This window comes from Filicampus tigris, chromosome 12, assembly GCF_054856515.1.
Source record: "Filicampus tigris isolate MCC_2025a chromosome 12, RoL_Ftig_1.0, whole genome shotgun sequence".
In the NCBI taxonomy this organism is placed as follows: Eukaryota; Metazoa; Chordata; class Actinopteri; order Syngnathiformes; family Syngnathidae; genus Filicampus; species Filicampus tigris.
This window is the reverse complement of record NC_141228.1, coordinates 21,986,550-22,007,755: the sequence shown is the minus strand read 5'-3', so window position 1 is coordinate 22,007,755 and position 21,206 is coordinate 21,986,550. Positions and strand designations below refer to the sequence as shown.

The following is a 21,206-nucleotide window of genomic DNA, read 5'->3' as shown; positions in this document are numbered from 1 at the left end:
CGCCTCTTTCATCTGTTCGGAACCTCCAAAGACATTTTTTAAAAAATATTTCACGTTTGATCCGCCTCCTGAAAAGAAGCCCGCCATTATTCCTGGTCCAGAACAAGACTCGTGAGGATTGAAGCAACTCGACTTGAACCGAAACGTAACAAGCTGAAATATTGCTTTTCATTTGGGGCGACCCCCCTTCTCCCCCTCCTGGGGTGAAATGAGCTCAACCCAATAGCTGCATGCGCTCCAATGTAGACTGACATCTTAATGTGTAACCCAACTGAAATTGCCCCACATTCTTGCGTGGAATCAATTTGAAATCGGACACGACGTAGACTGTGCTGCTTTTTTTTTTTTTATTTTATTTTTTTAAACGTATTCATTTATTTTTGCATCACGTGCCAAGATTGACAATCCCGCATTGGCAGAAATGAGCACTAAAACCCATGCAAAAATGCAGTTGTTAAACAAAACAGCAGCAACTACCCAGACACTGAAACGGACACAGGGCGTTGACTGAATACGGTCCTTTAAAACCTCACCCCCAAAAAATTAAGTATCGATTAAAAATCGGTGAAGCGCTGAAGGTGAACTGCGACGTAGTGAGGGTTGACGGTATCGCGTCTTTTTGTGGCAGCGGAGTCTGCATTTGGTCGGCTTGATGACACGCAGCCCTAAAGTGTGATTTATGTTGCCAAGGTCTAATTGGCAGGGAACGTTGGCCCCAAACTCCGCAGAGGCTGCTGGCACGTCATCCATCTTTTATCCCGCTTCACTATTCCTCGTTGGAAGCAATGATTTAACACTGTCCACCACCACAATGTCTCCATGGGAATCTTTTTATGTATTTATTTTTTTCATTTTGCAGCGAATAAAATACAATAAAAGAAAAGGCAGTACAGGGAGCTTATGAAGGCTTCATTTAAATCTTACACATTTTCCCAGCTGGTTGAAATGTATAAAAGCCGTAAATGTTAACGTCCTGGAATATGATACCTTTTTAACTTGTGCATTGATGTACCAGCTGTCTGCTTTGAGCCAACATTCAAACATCTTCATGATGTAATCTTTTTTTTTTTTCTCTCTCTTTGGTATATTTGTCCAAATTCAAAACTCACTCTGTACCAACCCTCAAGAAAATTTGTTTCATCAATCAACATGTAATTTGATGAGCATTTGCATCATAATTGGACACACTAAAAACTATCTTGGACCCATGGACAAAATTGAACAGGAAGTCAATCAAATTTGTTTAAACACTCTCAAAACAGTTGGGTCACAAAATAGCCTAGTTTGGTTAAAAAATGGACCGATACATTTCTAGGGTCAATTGCATACAACAAATCAACCCAACGGCCCAGTTTTTGGAGTTGTTTGAAACAAAACGACCCAGAAAATTGGGTCAGGTTGACCCAAGTAGTGGATAAGACCATTTTTGACCAAAATTGGATTCTTTTTGACCCAACTGTTTTTGGAGTGAATATGTCATTTCTTACTTGGGAGCAGCTAATGGAAATTTAGGAAAACCCACCAAAACTAGTTCCAACATATGGCATGAAATTCGGTGTACATGTATCTCATAGCAGGATGGAACAAAAAAATCTCAAGGACCCACGGATGACTTTGAGCAGGAAGTCAGCCATATTGGTTCGAAGCAGCTATTTTGAAATTAATAACACATCTTGGAATGTTGTGAATTTTCTTTTAGACCCTGACGCCAGTTATGTGCTCCCAGTTTTGTATTGGTTTGCATATCTATTGAACAGGAAGTCGGCCATTTTGGTTTGAAGCAGCCATTTGTCATTGACTAAAATTCTGACTTGTTTCACTGATCAACGTGAAATTTGGTGGACATATACTCAAGAATTGTCTAAAGCCGGAAATAGAACTGAAGGCGGCCATTTTGCTTTGAAGCCGCCGTTTTAGGGCAAATACTTCCAATGGAACTTCTACTATGGAATTCACTCAAATGAGCCCAGATCGGAAGTAGATATCCAAAACAGATGGCCGACGCTAAAGGACCAAGCTTTGTTTGTTTACGCCCAAAAGCAGCTTTGAAATCCTTGAGAGCTGAGCCGTGGAAGTGTTGCACAAACGAGCGCTTCTTGAACGTCCCCCCCAGCAGACGTGTGGACAACCGGCAACAAGTCGACGGTTGAGGCAACGATGCTTTGATTTGCCTCATAAAACCAGGAAATTTATCCACGCTCACCGTCTTCCCCCAGAGAGCCATATTAAGAAAGGAAAGAAAAAAGACCAAACGCACATCTCGGCCAGGCGTGAACAATTGCCTCCAGATTGTGCGTACAGGCCTCTTCTTGGATCTTCCGAATGTTATTCAAGGAGGGAAAGTCGTTATAGAGCAACAAAAAAAACAAAAAAAAAACATCAAGTTTCAAATTTGGTGGTCACAGCAGGAGGACTCACTCTCTCTCTCTTGATATGTAAAATAAAATACGTAACTGAAAAGACGGGGCTGAATAAATATAGAAAGGAACTAATGCCAGAGTAATATATTCCTGCAGTTGATGAATATGAAATGATAGTTGAAAAGATCAACTAAATTATTTCATAAAATAAGGAGGTAAATAAATAAATGCGAAATATGTATTTTTATCCAGCCTATACAAAGTTATCACATCTAAAATGACCCTTCAATTGTCTGGTATTATGTATTGAATATCATCGCTTTCCTGCGTCTTTCGTTATTTTAAATGTTCACGTTAATCGGACGCCTGTAACACGGAAACCTCATTAACGTAATTTTTTTTTTTTTAAAAAGAAGGAAAAAAAAATGGTCATGCGTTTTTCACAGGACAGCAACAATATGCTTTGTGGATTCAAAGAAAACAAAAGATTTAGTAGCATGGTTTGGTGTCATAAAGTGCATAATTGAACCTCTGAACATCAATATCAATAATTGACACTTGCGGTAGTGAGTGTTTCCTTACCTCTGCTATCTCTCGCTCGCCACATCCCCATCATGCAAAGTGCAAAAGAAAGTTTTACGAGCTCGCCTTGAAAATGCATGAAGAGTTCTCGCTGGCTTCCTCCAGCAGCAGATGGACTTTTCCCACTTGTCATGGAATGGTGGAGTCCACCTTTGACCCGCACTTTCAAGACTGCAAGATGGTGGTGGGTGGGAAGGTTGAGAAAATAGTGAAACCTGATGAGGATGAGAAGCAAGGAAACGTCCCCTGTCTGATGTGGGAAATATTTATGATTCCTTTTCACCTTTTCTTCATGCTGGACCTTTTTGTTGCTGTTGTTGTTGTTGTTACTGCTTTTGGATACTTTCAGATCAGTTCACAACAATCGGCAATAATTGAAAACTCTAATAGATTAAACATAATACATACTTTTAGTACTTTAAAAGCAGAATTGCTGACACGGCTCTTCTTCTGCATTGGCCCTCATTTTTTTTTTTTTTTTTTTTTTTTTTTTTTTTTTTGAGCAGGTGTGCCTCTGTTGTGGCTCACATGGCGCGTTGTTTGTATACGATACCAGCAGCTGTATTCAAGATCCCCAAAATCGCCCGGCCATCTGTGAAACAGGAAGTTCTTCCCATTCGGATTGACCCTGATTGCCATGTGTTATGGTGGTGGGGTGTGTGTGTGTGTGTGGGGGCGGGGGGAATAAAGCTATAATAAGACGGCGGTGCGAGGTGAGAAGAGAGAGAGAAAGACAGACATCATGCTGCAGACTCTGAGCCTCCTCATCCTGCAAATAGCTTTGGGTGAGTTCTTCTACTAAGTCATAGTCAGTGACTCAAGGATAACACGGCATACTTTGTTGAAATTGATAACTATGTCTTACACCAAATGGCCTGTGGAGATCCCCAGGGTTCAATCCTTAGCCCCTTTATTGTTCAAATATCCATATGCTTCCATAAGGCCTACTTATTAGCAACTATAAAATGTACACAACTATTAACGATACACATGTACAGTACCTTTTTTGAGCGTTGTTTACCAAAGTTCTGAAATGGCCGACTGTTTTCATTTTCTCAGTACTTGGGTGTGGTACACCAGCAATCCAGCCGAACACCAATCGGGTGGTAAACGGAGAGGATGCTTTGCCTCACAGCTGGCCCTGGCAGGTAAAAGCGACGCCTTTCGTAACGAACGGAACTGAACATGAACCAGTGAGGAATGTGGAAAGCACACCTGCCTCACGGTCAAAAGTTTACGTGTTTGAATCCCGCACTTTGTATGCTCGATAACTCCGAGACGTGGCAGGCATATATCGCGATCAATTTTGCGATTGACTGGCGGCCACTCGGCAGCAATCTCGTCAACATGAACAAGCTATTGTTTGTTGTCAGATCTCCCTGCAGGTGAAGCACGGCAGCCGCTACCACCACACGTGCGGAGGAACTCTGGTCGCGCCTCGGTGGGTGCTGACGGCCGGCCACTGTATCTGGTGAGCAACCGCTCATTTTACGTATCGAGTATGACATCAGACCAGCAGGACTGAATCATATTGAATTGAGTTGGTGTTGTCAGGCCGGGGGACATTTACCGCGTGGTGCTGGGAGAGCACGACATGAACCAGCAGGAAGGTACTGAGCAGATCCGCGACATCCTGCGCATCGTCGTCCACCCGAAATGGGACATTGACCACGTAGGCGACGGGTGAGTTTGAACCAACAGTTGAGGTCTTCCTTTCTAGTGATGTCAAATGTCAAAATGGGTCCAAGTTGACTTTTCTGCGCAGTAAGGTTTAACAGCTCACCCGGTTTATTTTATCAGCAATGACTTGGCCCTGCTGAAGCTGTCTAAGAGTCCCATCATGACGGACAGCGTTGGCCCGGCTTGTCTCCCGCCGGCCGGCAAGATCCCCGCCCACGGGGCTGCGTGCTACATCACCGGCTGGGGCAACCTTTACAGTAAGATCTCTGTCATTTTGGAAACATTTTGCACGCAGACACATAGAATTTGGTAGGCGCGTCTATCATGACCAGACCCACAAAAAGTCACATGAAGCCGTGTGCAAAAAGATACATGAAGTCAGCAACTTTAGTCCTCGGCCATTTAAGGCCTAATAAATCACAACTTTGATGACTTTTCACTATTCAAAGCTCACCAAATTTGGCAGGTGTGTTCAACCTGGTGAATGTTGACATTTAGTATCATCATGGGCATCACCCACAAAAATTGGGTCCTTAGCGTTTTTAAAATTGGCCCTGGAGATATGGTTTTTTTTAAATTCAACTCCCAAAACCAGTTTGAATTAACAACATGAAATTTTGTAGACATGTCTACCTTGATTAGAACCACCCAAAAAACTCTAAAGCCCATGCACAGGAAGTGTACCATTTTAGCTTGAAGCTGCCATTTTAGCGCCATGACCAGGGATCCTTCCGAGACAAACGTCGAAAGCTTTTGTCTGACTGTCCCCGAATTGGAATCTCGTTTCCTAGACGGAGGGGCGACACAAAAATATGAGTCATTTCAGGTTTTGTTATTGCTGGACGTTTGATGAGTCACCATACCCCATGAAACTTCACAAGTCAACTTTGCGAGGAGAAACATCCATTTGCGCTTTCATGTGGCTAAAAGTCGCGTTGTTGTTGCAGGCCACGGTCCGATGCCGGCCGAGCTGCAACAGGCCTTGCTGCCCGTGGTGCAGCACAGCGTCTGCAGCCAGAGCGACTGGTGGGGCGTCACCGTCAAGACCACCATGATCTGCGCAGGCGGGGACGCCGTGTCGGGGTGTCATGTACGTTGAGGATGCCGGCAGTCGCAATCCGGGGGGGGGGGGGGGGGGGGGCGCTTTTGACTTCCTCCCGCCTGTAAGCGTTTCCCGTCTTCTTATTTAGGGCGACTCGGGCGGCCCGCTCAACTGCCAGGGCGAGGACGGCCGCTGGTACGTGGAAGGCGTCACCAGCTTCGTGTCGTCGCGAGTGTGCAACGAGGCCAAGAAGCCCACCGTCTTCACTCGCACCTCCGCCTTTGCCCAGTGGCTCAGCGACGTAAGACGGCGCGCACACACTCACTACCTTCACCATATATTTGCAAAAAGGACAATTTTGCTTCTGGAAAATGTAGCAGTGACTCAATTTGGAGTTTAGCCCAAATTTTCTGCCCAAATCAAACCATCATGTGTGATGTCAGCAAATCTCATCAGACATCAGCTCAGTGGGCATCTAAATGAGTTTACCATTTGGTAAATACTCATTAAAAAAGGATTTAAAAAGTCAAATTTACAAAAGCAGCTTTTAAAAAGCTTTTGAAAATTCTTAACTTTCATGCAAGTGTCAAAATAAGTTCACCACAAGTAAAAGAGTAGAGTTCAAGTGCTCACCCTTTGCAGACACCGATTGAGAGAGGCACAGGCTAAACCACAAGTGAGCGTCTGCTACCACCTACCGGTTTCACTTTGAACTACAAAAAAAAATATTTCAACATTAATTTGAAGCGCTTTCATTACTTTTAACAGCGTTAAGAAGGCAAAAAAAGAGAGAAAGAGATGGCATTTCTAAGTTTAAATAGAAATGATAATAAATTGAATTTTCCACATTTATTTTTAATTACTTCATTGATTATGTTTTATTTGTATTATTATTTAAATTGATTTCTTGGTATTCGTCATTTTATTCATGGGCGGGGGGTCGAGTAGTAGTGGCGTGAGTGCTATTTGTAAATCATATGTTCATGTTTCCTCAGGTGATGCTGCACTACTGAAGAAGCCAAAAATGAAAATTAGAAACACAACTTAAAAATATACATGTAGAACATCAATAATTATGTCATAATTATTGTTTTTTTTATGATATCTTTCAAATTTGGGAAGATGGATTTTTCCACTACTGCAGTTGCCACCGCATACAGCACGATTATTTAAGAGACTTTATTTAATACGTGTTATTGATGTTATGTTGTCATTCGTTAAATGAAATATTTAAAAATAAGTAAAAGGAAGACTTTTTCTTTGTATGAACGCCGCTTATTTTCTGGAAAATATCATTTATTCGACTGATTATAACAGGCAAGAAACTGTATTCATCATTATGTTAAATGTCTTTATTCAATGACGCATGCTAGTATCATATAGCAAAGATAGCTGGAATTGATATGCAGCAGAAGCACGTGTGTGCTGTGACCTTTTGACCAATAGATGGCAGCAGACTCTTGTACAACTGTTGGAGGACACGCTTCCTTTCTCCAAATGACAACACGTTTTTGAAATCATCAGTTGTCGCAAATGCTCATTAAACACCACGACCTCTCACCTAATTATTGGGAGGGTCCGCCCAATAACGCACTTGTACCCGCTTGACTGTTATGCTTTAGGTTAGGCTAACCTTTGTTAGGCTAACCTTTGGGTTTAGGCTAACCCTATGCCTAAAGTCATCCACATCACTATGAAAACATATGAGATGAGTGACAAGTGTGGATTATTGCACGGCTTAGTGGTGACAGCACTGCACGCGTGCTGGTATGTCTGCCCGTGTGTGTGATTACAGGCCCTTTATGGAGGCAGAATTCCAAAAGTCAAAGGTTGGCCTACACTAGGGAAAACCTGCCGTTTAATGGGTTAGTCAATAAATAACCGCGGAAAAGTGTAGGATGCCTGCATCTCCCGCCCTCATCCCCAAATAGCCCCCCCCCGCACCCCCATCTTCCCTTCTCCCAATGATACACTTTACAGGCTAAGGTCAAGGTTTCATGAAATAGTAATTAAAACAAACACTGATGTTCTTTCCGCAGAGGTTATCAGCATCTGCCGTGATAAATAGATATTAAAATCCACGCGGCCACCGCGCGTTTATTGGCTGTGGCGCCGCCGGATAAATGATGAAGTCGCTCAAACGCAGCCGGGCGAAGGCGCCAGAAGAAGAGGCGGCGTATCTGGAAACACGATTTGAATACATTTCAGACAATGAGCTGCATTTGATTTATTTGTACAGTTTGATCAGGCAAAAAAATTCTAATATATATCTATATATATATAGGTCTTCCCATTCCCCCCCAGATTGACGCCCGCGGTTATAAGCATGGTCGCGGAGCAAGTTAAGTTGATCATATTTATCCAGGTTTGTTTTCATCTGAGTTTACACTGCTCAGTAGTCGGGTGCAGTCTAATTCCTGGATGATGCAATATAGTGACTTTTCCTCTCATAGGTTACAGCAGTACTTTACAGGTCTGAAGGTCATTCCGCTCAGAACGTTGGCACATTCCCACATTTTCCAAACTGCCACCACTACGCTGTAAAACACGTCATAGCGTAATCAACCTGTTGAACCCTGTTTTTTTTTTTAATCGTAACTTTTTTACTATAGGTGAAAGGTCGGAGGCATTGGGTTTTGTTTTGTTTTTTTTACTGGCAAGTAACCTTCATGTGAAACATTAACTACTATTCACACCATTTATGCCCACTGTAACAGGCAAAGTTGTTTGTGGGGCCTATCGAGGCCCCGTAAATGCACTGCTAATGAGTCATTAACGTGCGAGGCCATGGCTGTGTGAGTTGGCGTGCACATGTACGCGTGTGTGCGTGTGTCTGAAAGGGACAATTATCCAGATTTATGCTTGCAACTCAAGACAAAAATCAGCCGCTTGTATCTCAAAAAAGTCAAAGATTAGGGCACTGAAAAGTAGAGGCGCCACTTTAGATAGGAAGTGTTTAGTTGTTGTTTAACGCAATGAGTATTCCACTGACAGTCATTAGAGGGCAGTCTAAACCACTTTTCATGGCAACTGAATGATTCAAATAGATTTACAGTGGTGCCTTGAGTGACCTAACTTACGACTGTTTCGAGATTGATTTGACTTGCAAAGAGGCATCACTCCGTTTTGTTTTCTTTTAAACCAAACACAAAACAAAGACAATTATACATTGTGTGTTGACAAAAACTACATAGCGTCCGGTAGCTTAATGCTAACACACAATAGGAAACTCATATAGGCGCTTGGGCTATCAATTAGCATCTACTGTGTGTGGTGGTGCTGTTACCCTTCAAGCCACAGATATCGGAACAAAAATGTGCAGCAACGCGTACAAACAGATAATACGAAAATACACACAGGCATATATTCTTTATCCTCCCAGAAGAACGATTAATGATCCTTCTGTCTGAGAAGCCAAGAGAGGAGCTGAACCTCCAGTACAGTATTTCCCAATGTCTCTCCGATACTGCCCCCAGGTGACCAAGGCGCACACCAGCACGAGCGGCACAATGTGCATTGTCGGACAAAGCGTGACAAAAAAAAAAAAAAAAAAACCGTAGAATTCTTTTTGATTTCGGTAAGTGATGTCAATATTAGAAAGTCTTCTTTTTCTCATTACTAAACTGTTTTATTGGTTAATTTGGGGAGGCTGGAACAGATTAATGTCCTCCTGTCATTATATATATATATATATATATATATATATATATATATATATATATATATATATATATATATATATATATATATATATTAGTGCTGTCAAGCGATTAAAATGTTTAAACTAATTAATCGCAAAATCGCGATTAACCCTCTTTTCCAACTACAATTTTTTACGAAGCTTGGCACCGATATTTACTTATGGCTGATCTATATTTATAAAGTGTGTACTTCAAATTAAAAACTCCGCCTCATTCTTCCACACAATGCTAATCACATGCAGAGATATAGGCGTGGGTGCACGTGTGTGTGTGTGTACGTGCGTATGTGTGTGTGTGTGTGTGACCAACCTTTGCACCCAGTGTGCGAGTGTGTGTGCATGTGTGTGTGTGTGGCGGACCTATAAGAGCAGGAGGCAGGGCCACCCTCCCCGTAGCAACAGGTGTCCCAAGGTGCGGCGCCCCCCCTTCGGCTTTCGGAGCTCAGCACCAAGTGGCGCAACCTCCCTCGGTTCTGCCGAGACTACGAAAACTCCGGCACAGCCAAGCAGCCCGGGAATAAACTTCGCCCTTCATAAAGACGCGCTTAGTCGGGTGAGTCTCACTGGAATTGTCAAGTGATTGGCGATGGGCGCATACATTGGGAAAAGAGCTGCTTGTCACATTGTGCTCGTGGCTCTAAAAAGGCGTAGTTGAAAGCAATATGAGCTTTTGGAAATTGCAAAGAAAACGAGTTTGAGTGGTCCTAATTTCCTGCAGTTGTGTATTGTGTACGCAGTGAGCCACGCACTCAACAGAGAAATGTCTTAGCGTGCAATCTGATACTCAGCATTCCAGGTTCCTCAAAAGGCGTGTGCGACTTCAATCTGTATATCAGTCCTTTTTTTTTTTTTTTTTCGTTTCATTAGAAATCCAACAAAATTGTGCTTTGGTGACTTTGTTGGAAGAGGCATGATTCAATTTGAAGGCCAGATGAAAATGAAAGAGACCGGAAGGCCCACTTCAAAGCAATCGGACACATCTTGATGGGCACCGTTGTAGAGGTTGTGTTAGAACGCTGCATTTTGCTCGTCGAAAGGTGTTGATTTGAAGATATAAATATGTGGTTTATAGTTTCGAGGCACAGGGCTCGAAACGATTGACAACCAAGCACGATTGTTCAATTTATGTGAAGGAGAGATTTTCTGGGGCGGGAAAGTTAAGGTATGTAAGTTCCAAGTGAAGATCATTGGCTGGTTCAGATCATACTTTCTGCCGTTGAATTTGAAATCAGAAATCACTAAAATTACAAACAACCAAATAAGTATACAGCAATGTCCGTCTGTTAAATGTTAAAAAAAAACAAAAATCGAATTCTGTTGAGACTGAAGAAAATGTGCCCATTTTGGTACGGATTCTCTGCCCAAAAGAAAACAAAGTATCCATTTAGCAATTAAGAAACTTCATGTGAGGTTGTCTGTAAGATCTGGTGCGTGTGGCTGCGTCCAGTCCAAGGTGTATCCTGCTTCTTCTGCCAACTAAAATCGGCTCCAACTCACATGCAACCGGAATGATGGCAAGACCAGAGAAGCGCCGGCAGCGATTGTGCCTCTTTTATGATTCTGCGACTACTGCCAAAGAAATGCCTTATTGATTTGTGGCAAAGTGACAATTGCTTTCTCCGTAAGACAGCGGGAAAATGGCTGCCCTGGCATTCCAGACACAATCGGCATACCACGTCTTTCATGCTTTAAATACTAACCCCCCGAGGCCGGATAATTACAGTCGACTTTGTTGGACGCAGTAACAACATTTGCTCTCAAGGCGACGGGATGATAAAAGTGACTGTCCGATGCGCCAGACATTCTGTTACACCCAACTGACTAAAAGGTGATGTCTTTGTCTAGATACAGTCATGGCGCCCAGACCACAATTGGGGAGTGAGTCCTCGCGCGGCCTTGGTATGTCGCATCGCGCTCAACGCGTTGAGTCTCCACCTTTCCTCTCTGTAATGTTCTGACTTCATATCTCTCCAGCAGAAGACAATGAAAAGGGCAGGAAGGAAGGAGCCATGCTGGCGTCCTATTCCACTGTGGACCTGGTCAATGATGACGTGCCTGAAGAGGATCCCTGGGACCTGCCGGAGCTCAAGGACATGGGTGTCAAGTGGTCGGGTAAGATTGTTTGGACCGAGGAGGGGTCCTGGGTCTGCTAATGTTGAAAGTGCAGCAGGTTCATCTCCGAAGCCACTTTCCCTAAACCACATGAAATTTGGTCAAGAGGTCGGTCGTGAGTCGCCCAACAAAAAGAGGCTCAAGAGCCCGTGCTTTGAGATGCACAAGTCTGCGGTTTTGGTTTGAGGCAGCCCTTTCAAATTCCTCGGGGGAACACCACAGAGTTTGGGTCTAGGACCACTTAAAATCGAAACATTTTCACCAGAGCTAGTTTCATCAAGCGATCCAAAATTCTCAGGAACTTACGACGCAAAATGCAAACGGAATCTGCCATCAAACTTTAAACGCTAATCACTCCCCAAGCCAGTTTCGTTCAGCATTATGACATTTAGTAGGAACGTCTCTCATCTACCCGTTCAGATTTGGACACCAAGGGGAAGATCGTACGAGTGGTGACCGCCATCGTAAAGCCGGCGTTACTACTCGGACTTCTCTACTTGTTCATCTGCTCTCTGGACGTGCTCAGCTCGGCCTTCCAGCTGGTCGGAGGTGAGACAGAGGTTCTCCGTCTTCCGCCGACTTTTCTGGCTAGGTCGCTGAGACGCTGGGGGTCATCTTTGAATGTTTGGTTCGCAGGCAAAGCTGCCGGGGACATCTTCAAGGAGAACGTGATCCTGTCCAACCCGGTGGCCGGTCTGGTGATCGGGGTGTTGGTCACAGTGTTGGTGCAAAGCTCCAGCACCTCGTCATCCATCGTGGTCAGCATGGTGTCCTCCGGATGTAAGGATTGTTTGCCGGACGTTTATTCTAATTCTCGGTATATGACCGTGTACGTGACCGCTCTGACGCCACTGCAAAATCTTTTACCTCAGCCCCATCCGTTGAAAATCATACAAATGTTTTTGTCCGTGGCAGTCAGCAGTTGGATTCCATTTGAGTTGAGTTAATTGTCCTTTTTGGTGACACTCGAAGACTAAAAATGCCTTTAACTCAATCACTGCCATTGACAAATTTGTCTTTTCACAGTCCAGCCATTCAATCCCAGGAATTTATTTATATTTTTTTTCCATTTTTTTTTTTTCAAAGGTTAGGTTAAAAGAGGGTCTGAAAATGTCTGGCAGCGAATGAGTTAATGTTTACCAAAGCCTGCGCGATTGGGTCATCAGAGACTCTAAATCGTCTTTGATGTTATGAAACATGCCCTTGAATGTGTTTTTTTTTTTTTGTGTTTTTTTTGCAGTACTGGAGGTCAGGTCCGCAGTGCCCATCATCATGGGCGCCAACATCGGAACATCGGTCACCAACACTATCGTGGCCATGATGCAGGCAGGCAACCGCAACGAGTTCCGCAGGTACAAGAAGTGGCTCCGCGCCAAGGCGGGCAAAACTTTGGCTCGTTGGGCGCACGCGTCGAAGAACGTCACGCCCCATCTCCACCGTGCAGGGCCTTCGCCGGCGCCACCGTGCACGACTTCTTCAACTGGTTATCCGTGCTGGTGCTGCTGCCCTTGGAGGTGGCCACGGGGGTCCTGGAAAAGCTCACCCACCTCATCATTAAGTCGTTCCACATCCAGTCGGGGGAGGACGCGCCCGACCTGCTCAAGATCATCACCGAGCCGCTCACAGACTCCATTATCCAGGTAGGCAAATCAAAGGCACGGGAAGGAATTTGGCTTTCATTCTATTTCATGAAACCTTTTGGCACACAAGTATCATTGTTGTTCTTCTTGAACGCACCCGCGCTAATGCTTCACAATAAAAGCCTTTTGAGCAAATACAAGCACTGGATGAATTATGATCCGTGCTCAGTTTTGATTTGCAGTCCCGCAGCTATTCTTTTGCGTGACCATTCAGACCTTTTTATCGTCATTCTTTGGGGAAAGTGCAATATCGATAGCAGTCGCAGTTGCAGTAGTACAAATTCAGGTTGTGTCCCTCCCATGGGAAGACAACTTTGTCATAAGCTGAGGACCTGGTTTACATGTACGATTGCACCCCAAGTAATGATTCTAGCAGACCATCATGGACACAAGCACACGTTGGACATCCCTGCCCTGTGATGTTCCCCTAACGCCGCTTTCTCTTTCTTAGCTGGATAAATCGGTCATCACCGGAATTGCCACCGGCGATGAGGCCGCCAGAAACAAGAGTCTGATCAAAATTTGGTGCAAGAAGAAGGTCAACACGGTAAGAAAACCTGCATGGACGCTGAATCATACCAGATGGGAAAGATTGGATTATTTCATTTCGCTCGTTACAAATAAGAGCGGCGCTATGTGACCTGACGTAGAAAAATGAGTCACAGTGCCCCGTGTTTCAGAAATGCGGTTTTGCTATGATGTAAAATGAGCTTTCCAATGATATTTTCAAACATCGCGCTACGCTATACATCACATCAGTATTACCCATGACATTATTTCCACAGGTACTCGTTGATATGACGCACCCCCTTTGAGCTGATGCCCATCGCGCTACTCAAACGAATCGCAAAAGAACAATCAGAAGCGATTATTCTGGGGGTCATAAACTCTAGCATAGCAAGTGTTGCTATGCTAGCAAATGTTGCTACGCTATAGTTCAAGGGGGATTGTTTTTTGTGGATCCCTGGCCTTGTCTCAGCTTACGACATAGAATTATAAAACCAGTAGGAAATGAGCAAAACCGAATCGTCTGCTTTATCCCGATACCTGTCAGGGATTCTCGTAAAATCAAGCTAACACTGTACAAGTAAAGTGAATTACGAGCTTGGGAACAAAACAAACTAAAAACCTGTAAATCAAAGGGTAAGCATTTTGATGGCTTGTTATGTCTCAATGTGGTGTACAACGGTTGTTGAAAATGAATTCTCCCTTGGGAAAATGAAGACTTTCTGGAACGAGACGGTGACCAGCTGCCCCGCCGGCGCCGTCTGCTGGGAGGAAGGCAACCAAACGTGGATGGAGAAGAACACCACCTGGACAGACTACCAAGAGAAATGTAAGCCTCGACTCATCGCCTTTTTGGTAAATACCTGTAGTCAAGCCCTGAGGTGTAATATGAGACATTCAACCCTCGCCCCGACCCAACGGAGATCCACTTGGACAATGACCACCTTTGACTGTTCCTGGCTGCTAACCTGCAAATACCTTCGACCCGCTCAAAGAGGCTATTCATGCCGATCGGGGGTGCCTCGCTAAACACAACCCGGTCTGGAATTCAAAGTAATGCGATTGGTCCACCGGTTACGTACCGGCACCTGGCGACATAAGGAAGACGTAAAATAGTGAGAGGCCAACTGAACCGTTGTTCTGGAAATCCTTTCGACCTGTCGAGACGTCAAACCGATCCCTAGTGCGCTTGCGGGTTGGGGTTGGAGACATTTTGTCAGAACAGGCCGTCAAATCAGCCTCCAGTTGGAAGTTTTGCACCGGTGTAGGACATTTTGGCACAACACCGGAGAACAGTCACAACAGTGACATGGAGGGATGAGAAAAGGGATTGTGGAGGAGTAAGCTATTACCAAGCTACGCTCTTAGTTTAATAAGAGAACAGTTTCGTGTCAGCTCCAAGAATGATTTGGTGTTGGGTCTAATGCCGGGTCAAAAATCATCACCATCCTCTGACGTTCCAAAATTCCCTCTGTAATCTAGACTAACATGGTCAAGGTAAGCATTAGCTAATGTAGCATTTTTGCCGGTCAGTTCACAACATTAGTAAAGCGGTGGGATCATAAAAGTCAAGGTTGTTTCGAGTTTTTCCCCAGGTGCGCCGAGTTAACAAAGTTGGTATTTTATATAAATGGCAGCAAAAAACAACTTTAGTTTTTTTTTACTCATGCACAGGAGTTGAATAAGTACTTACCCGGAGTCTTTCTTTTTCAATCTATCTGTTCTTTTGCTCAAGTGCAGAGTGTAAGTAAGTCGTGTCTTGTCTTTTTTCTTTTTCTTATTTTAGTTGTATTTGTTTTTTTCTTGTATGTTTGAAATAAAATGAAGAAGAAAAAAAAAAATGTCAAAAAAATAAGTACGTTTGCCACCCCTGCTCACAGGCTCCCATATCTTCGTCAACGCCAATCTGCCCGACCTGGCGGTGGGCCTCATTCTGCTGGGTATGTCTCTCGTCATCCTCTGCAGCTGCCTCATCCTCATCGTCAAGCTGCTCAACTCCATGCTGAAGGGCCAGGTGGCCCTCGTCATCAAGAGGGTGCTCAACACAGGTGAAAGACAAACAAACAGATTGGTTTTTGGGCTTGCGGGCCTGCTGTGTTGATGTTGGACTCATTCTGTGCCAAGGACGTATTTATATGTCTTTGGGATTGAATGAGTTAATCACTCAATATTCAATCAACTCATTCACTGCCGTTGACGTGTTTATTTTGTCTTTGCACAGTCCAGCCATTCAATCTCAGCAATTTATTTATATATTTTTTTAAGTATTTTTTAAAATGTTAGGGTAAAAGAGGGTCGTGGAAATGTCTGGCACTGAATGAGTTAAAAGCATGGAGCTCTGCAAAAAGAGACCGCGATTATTCTCTGCAAATTAGTGCTCTAAATGACAACATTTGGATTTGGAATTCAGGATGAATGTTGTCAGTAGTTCAAAGATTAAAGCGGCACATGGTGTATTTTCATGTTTGCAAAAAATGGTGTACGTTGCGCTCTTTGAAGATTTTAAGAGGTCTTCAAAAGTTTGGTGTATCCTGCAAAAAAAACAAAAAAAAACCAACTAAAAATAAAAATCAATGCAACTACAGCCTGGAAAAAGGTAAGAGAGCAGAGAAACGGATCATCTTGCAGTGTTCTCTCCATTTTTTTTTTTTCCCCCCGTGCTGCATGTACTCATATGAACATTCTCGCCTGTTTGATAGTCAGCACATCTACTTTGGTGGTGATGTTTGATGAGCAAAGCAGGCAAAGCCACTCCTGGCGCTTAACACCTCACCTTCAGGCTCCTCTTATCCTGAACTGTGTGATGAACAAAGCTCAGGAACAAATCACGACACGACACGACCCGACCCGCGCGCATCCTGCTCACGCCGCGGCGTTTATTTGTCGTCTTTGCGATCTCCGCAGACTTCCCTTTCCCATTCACCTGGGTCACCGGTTATATCGCGATCATGGTGGGGGCTGGGATGACCTTCATCGTTCAGAGCAGCTCCGTCTTCACGTCGGCGATAACGCCTCTCGTCGGTGAGTCCGAGCGCATTATTTCACTCGGGTTATTGCGCACAAAATGTGAAGGAGTGAAACGTTGTTTCCAAACCTGCGTCTGTCATTAGGTATTGGTGTCATCAGCCTTGAGCGGGCCTATCCTCTAACCCTGGGCTCCAATATTGGAACGACCACCACGGCCATCCTTGCGGCTATGGCGAGCCCGGGGGAAACGCTGGCCAACTCACTGCAGGTACGAGAGAAGGCAAAGTCCTGGACCAGGGGTGGGCTTTCCTGTCCTCGAGGGCCGGTACCCTGGATGTTTAACCCATTAAGGCCCAAAGCGCCTGACTCAACAGCTCGCCAAAACCCGTCGGTCGTCTTTGGAATTACCCTTGAAAACCTGAGGTTCCCCCAGAAATTCGACACCTACAAAATAACGACTATCTCGGCCCCTGTAGCAGACAGAAACATAATTCCCAAAGAATTTGAGAGCTTGGACGTGTGGCTTTCACGCAGACTCGAGTTTATTCATCTTTACCATTTCAATCGAAGAAAATAAAGTGTGTAAACAGGTGCACTTTTCTGCGGTAATCGGCACACATGTGGTGGGAACCGACAGTTCTCTGAACCGTTTCAAGCCGTTTGAAAACTGTTACGGAAGAAATACACACATTTTTGGCCTATAGGGTTTTTTGTTGTTGTTGTTTTTACAGTTTTAAGACTACCACCATTGGGCACAAATATCAAAGTCGAGTGGTAATTACCATCCTCTTTTCTGTTACAAAGACATGGATATTGTCATTATCTACAAACATACATCTTAAGCATACATCACGTTCGACTGGTTCTACTGGTTCAAAGTCCACAATCGCCTTGTCTATATCATTGCCGTTATTCGTTTGAGAGCTCCCGCGATCTCCCCGCCCTAGTGGTAGAAACGCGGTTATGCGCTCCCGTCCTTAATGGGTTAAAACTGTATGACTCCCTGCGCCGACACACCTGATTCCAATGATGATCTTACCGGCAAGCTCCGCAGAATCTGGATAACGATCCTGATCATTTGAACCAGTTGCGTTGGAGAAGGGCGACGTGTCCAGGATTACCGGCCCCGGGAGACCGGCGTCGCCCACCTCCGCCCTAGCGCGTCTTTGTTGCGATGACTAATCGGAGATCTAATCATCTGCATTTCCCGTCAGATTGCGCTCTGCCATTTCTTCTTCAACATCATGGGCATCATGTTGTGGTATCCGATCCCGTTCACCCGGATACCCATCAGACTGGCCAGGGGGTTGGGCAACCGCACGGCGCAGTACCGCTGGTTCGCCGCCCTCTACCTCATTCTGTGCTTCCTGATATTGCCCCTCACCATATTTGGCCTGTCGCTGGCCGGCTGGCAAGTCCTGGTGGGCATCGGGGTGCCCGTCATCGTCATCGCCATCTTCATCATCGTGATCAACGTACTGCAGTCGCGCTGCCCCCGCTTCCTGCCCCGCTTCTTGCGCACCTGGAACTTCCTGCCGCGGCCGTTGCGCTCGCTCGCTCCCTGGGACGATGTGGTGACGTCGTGTCTGGGCTTCTGCGGCCGCTACTGCTGCTGCATCTGCAAGTGCTGCAGCTGCTGCCAGAAGGACCAAACGGCGCGAAAGAAGAGCCTAGAGCTGTACGACAACCCGGCCGCGATCACCGACGACAACCCCAAGGTCATCCAGGGAACTCATCTTTGAAAGCACACGGCCTGTCATCATAGTCATCTCTTGGCGTTAATGATTCCCCTGACCGGACAATCCGCTCCACGCCGTAATCTCAGAGTTGGGCTGCTATGAACTGTCTTAAACACCGGACCGGGTGAATATTTGCCTACAAAAAGCCTTCTGTCGTTATCTGCACTCACTTTGGAACTTTTTTTTTGTTGTATTTTTTTCTGGATGGATGAAAAATCATTCTAACTCTGAATGTTAAATGTACAATTTACAGCTGTGTTATGCTTCACTATTTAAGACGAAAATGTTTGTGAATAAAATTAATTACTGTTTTTATTTTTAAGTATAGTGTACTTATTTGCTTGCCGCAGCAAAATTATCACAACTCTTTTTTTAAAAATTATTATTACTGTACTGCGGGTCCTCTGATTTGACCAGAGGTATCCAAAGTTAACATAGCATCTTTCCAAATTCGAGGCGTCCAAACGTCTTCCCCTTGGGGCCGCATACAAAAAAAAAAAAATGGAAGGGGAAAAAATACAACGCCCCAGCTTTTTGTTTTGTGGTTGAGAAAATAGATCAGGAATTGTTCATGGTTTTGGTCGTGGAAATATGTATATTATATATATATGGTCGCTATTCTGTGGAAAAAAAAATGTATATCCAATTTGAGGAAAAAAAATATTTTCACGTTAATGTGATGTCTGTAACGCAGAAGCACCATTCATGTAAAAATAAGAAAATTGCAAAAAATGGACATACGTGTTTTTCACATGACAGCGACGATATACAGTATGCATATATATTCGGGGTGGAATCAAGGCTGGAAATTGCAGATGGTGTTACTCGTGGTAGTCCTTCACTTTGCTTGATTATCGAGCCCCATACGCATCCACGCACACATTCGCGTTGAGATGCATGCACACACACACACACACGCGTGTGTTACACACAATTGATAACGGCTTCATTGCTTTTCATATCTGATGTGCCTTTGAACAGCAACTTTATAGTGTCATCCAGTGGCCTCTCCAGATAATTGTTTTGGTTCTCATAGAAGCCATATTGTGCACTTTTAGTGCTTTAATAAAAATCAACTCCCTCCAGCCACTCGTGTCTTGTGTACGTGCCGTTGTCTCGCCAGTTTGCTTGTATTTAGTTCACTGCCTTCGTTCAGTCTGTGTTCATCATTTCTGTTGTCAATCATGCTAATCTAGATGAGATTTGTTTGTGTTGAGTATGTGTGAGTGTGTGTGTGTTTTTTTTTTTTTTATGTGACTTTGTACATTGTGTTTTTTGGGGGGAGGGACTTTGTGCGTGCCTGCCTAGTTTGCCCTTTTTGTAAACAAATCCATGTTTTTGAGATGACTTCTCCTGTTTTTGTGCGCTTAAGTCCACCTTTTGCCTGCACACCACCACCTCAAATGCACACTTGTGACACCAGTGTAGTCCATACATTAGCCTAGCACATTTTGAGAATCACTCTACTAGCAACAAAAAGTTGTTGTTTTTTTTCAAGGAATGCATCTAATTTTTGGTGTCTGAAATGGACAATCCATTCCAATCACATGGAGTACAATATGTTCCGGTGACGGATCCAGTCCAAGGTCATCACTTCAATGAGCGCGTCCAATCCGCGTAAATGGCGTCTTTTATCACCGTTAGTTATTAGATGATGTGATAACAGCATTAGGCACATCTGCACAATGCGCTGAGATGATACGACTCATTGGAGGAGTGGCATGCCGTTGCACAGGATTGAAAAATAAATCTGAGCAGGAAATAAATATAAGTGTCATTGTGCACATGATTGTAGATGGCAATTATCTGTATGAATTACTTTTGGATTTAGAACGTTTAACGCAAGTGGTTTTGTTTTTTGTTTATGAGTGACAGCAATATAATATCATTATTGCTTATAAGCGTAAGAGAATTTTGTTTGAATCACACATAAATAGCTGAGCTCTGGGTTGCATTTGAACACCACTTTACATTTTGATCATTTCATTACATTTCATTTACATTTGTTGACAAAAAAGATTACTTCAACTTCCTTCTAATTCTGCCATGGGAATGCTTCAGTTTGGTGTCTTTTCCAAGCAGTTAGGCTAGAGGCAATCTGATGTACTAATCTTAATAAATGATAAACATGAAGTGAATTTTGGTGAATTTACAGCATTACATCTAGTTAATTTACGCTTTGACCCGGAGAACTAAATTTGATTTTTTTTTTTTTTTAAATAGCCTGGGGTTGCATTTGAAGATAATTTTGCCAACCAAAATGACTTTTTTTTTTTAATCAGTCCAAATGGTTCCCATTGTGGCATTCTAGTTATTTTAATAACATTTGTTATTTGTAGATAAAAAAAAAAAAGTTATTTTCTGCCTGAATACAAACTGTTACATTTTGTTGAAATTCCTATCCATGAGTAGTGTACGATTTCTATTTACTTTTTCAGCGTAACAAAAGCACCAATCTTATGAATATAAAGCATTTTCGAGTAAATGGCTTCATTTGTGTGTGTGTGTGTGCGCGTGTGTGCGTGTGTTTGTGTGGTCATCAAATCTTCGTCAGCCGTGGTATGCATTCTCTCCTGCTCAATGTTAAAATAAGATAAGAAGGCAAAGTTGTGATTTTAAAACGACACGAAAAATGTTCAAGTCCAGAGCGTTTCCAAACAGTCATCGTCAGGATTTACAGGCTGCCCCGTCGCCGTGGCGTTTAAATTTTAATGCTGTATAAAGCAAATCCCTCATAAAGTCTCATCAAATCATAAAGTGTAATCTCCTATCATGTTCACGTGGCAGGGATGATCTGCAAACAATAAAACGCCGAGGACACCCCCCTTTGAATGCCTCCTGCATCTTATGTAAGATGTTTTGACTGGCGTCTTATTG

At 43.8% G+C, this 21,206-nt stretch overlaps 2 protein-coding genes across 6 annotated transcripts in view; both read left to right on the top strand.

Annotated features, from left to right (window-relative positions):
- The window catches only part of LOC147139158 (chymotrypsin-like elastase family member 3B), a 60,567-nt gene extending 53,830 nt beyond the window's left edge, over positions 1-6,737 (top strand). Inside the window, exons 3-10 of the mRNA XM_086046724.1 lie at positions 3,633-3,727; positions 4,002-4,090; positions 4,316-4,413; positions 4,497-4,625; positions 4,743-4,879; positions 5,570-5,712; positions 5,813-5,965; positions 6,660-6,737. Coding sequence (XP_085902850.1) covers positions 3,633-3,727; positions 4,002-4,090; positions 4,316-4,413; positions 4,497-4,625; positions 4,743-4,879; positions 5,570-5,712; positions 5,813-5,965; positions 6,660-6,677 — 862 coding nt within the window. The 3' untranslated portion in view covers positions 6,678-6,737. The remainder of the gene's footprint in view (positions 1-3,632; positions 3,728-4,001; positions 4,091-4,315; positions 4,414-4,496; positions 4,626-4,742; positions 4,880-5,569; positions 5,713-5,812; positions 5,966-6,659) is intronic.
- On the top strand, positions 5,830-19,418 carry LOC147139157 (sodium-dependent phosphate transport protein 2B-like). Of its 5 annotated transcripts, none has more exons than XM_086046717.1 (13): positions 5,830-5,965; positions 11,210-11,263; positions 11,339-11,476; positions 11,897-12,025; positions 12,113-12,256; positions 12,717-12,828; positions 12,921-13,116; positions 13,568-13,663; positions 14,341-14,452; positions 15,504-15,671; positions 16,528-16,644; positions 16,734-16,858; positions 17,805-19,418. In XM_086046717.1, the coding sequence occupies exons 2-13, from the start codon at positions 11,218-11,220 to the stop codon at positions 18,330-18,332; spliced, it is 1,911 nt and encodes a 636-aa protein (XP_085902843.1). In that variant the 5' UTR covers positions 5,830-5,965; positions 11,210-11,217; the 3' UTR covers positions 18,333-19,418. The 5 variants fall into 5 exon arrangements, with proteins under 5 accessions (XP_085902843.1, XP_085902846.1, XP_085902844.1 ...); XM_086046720.1 differs by lacking the exon at positions 5,830-5,965 and adding an exon at positions 9,392-9,917 and having other exon boundaries at positions 11,216-11,263; positions 11,342-11,476; XM_086046718.1 differs by lacking the exon at positions 5,830-5,965 and adding an exon at positions 9,392-9,917 and having other exon boundaries at positions 11,216-11,263.
- The last annotated feature ends 1,788 nt before the right edge of the window (positions 19,419-21,206 follow it).

What these genes read in the sequence shown, in the direction of transcription:
- LOC147139157 (XM_086046717.1), top strand. Translation starts at nt 11,218, where the DNA reads ATGGCGCCCAGACCACAATTGGGGAGTGAGTCCTCGCGCGGCCTTG. An exon ending in AACCGCAACGAGTTCCGCAG is followed by an intron (nt 12,829 to 12,920) that starts GTACAAGAAGTG and finishes TCCACCGTGCAG; the next exon opens with GGCCTTCGCCGGCGCCACCG. An exon ending in TCACAGACTCCATTATCCAG is followed by an intron (nt 13,117 to 13,567) that starts GTAGGCAAATCA and finishes TCTCTTTCTTAG; the next exon opens with CTGGATAAATCGGTCATCAC.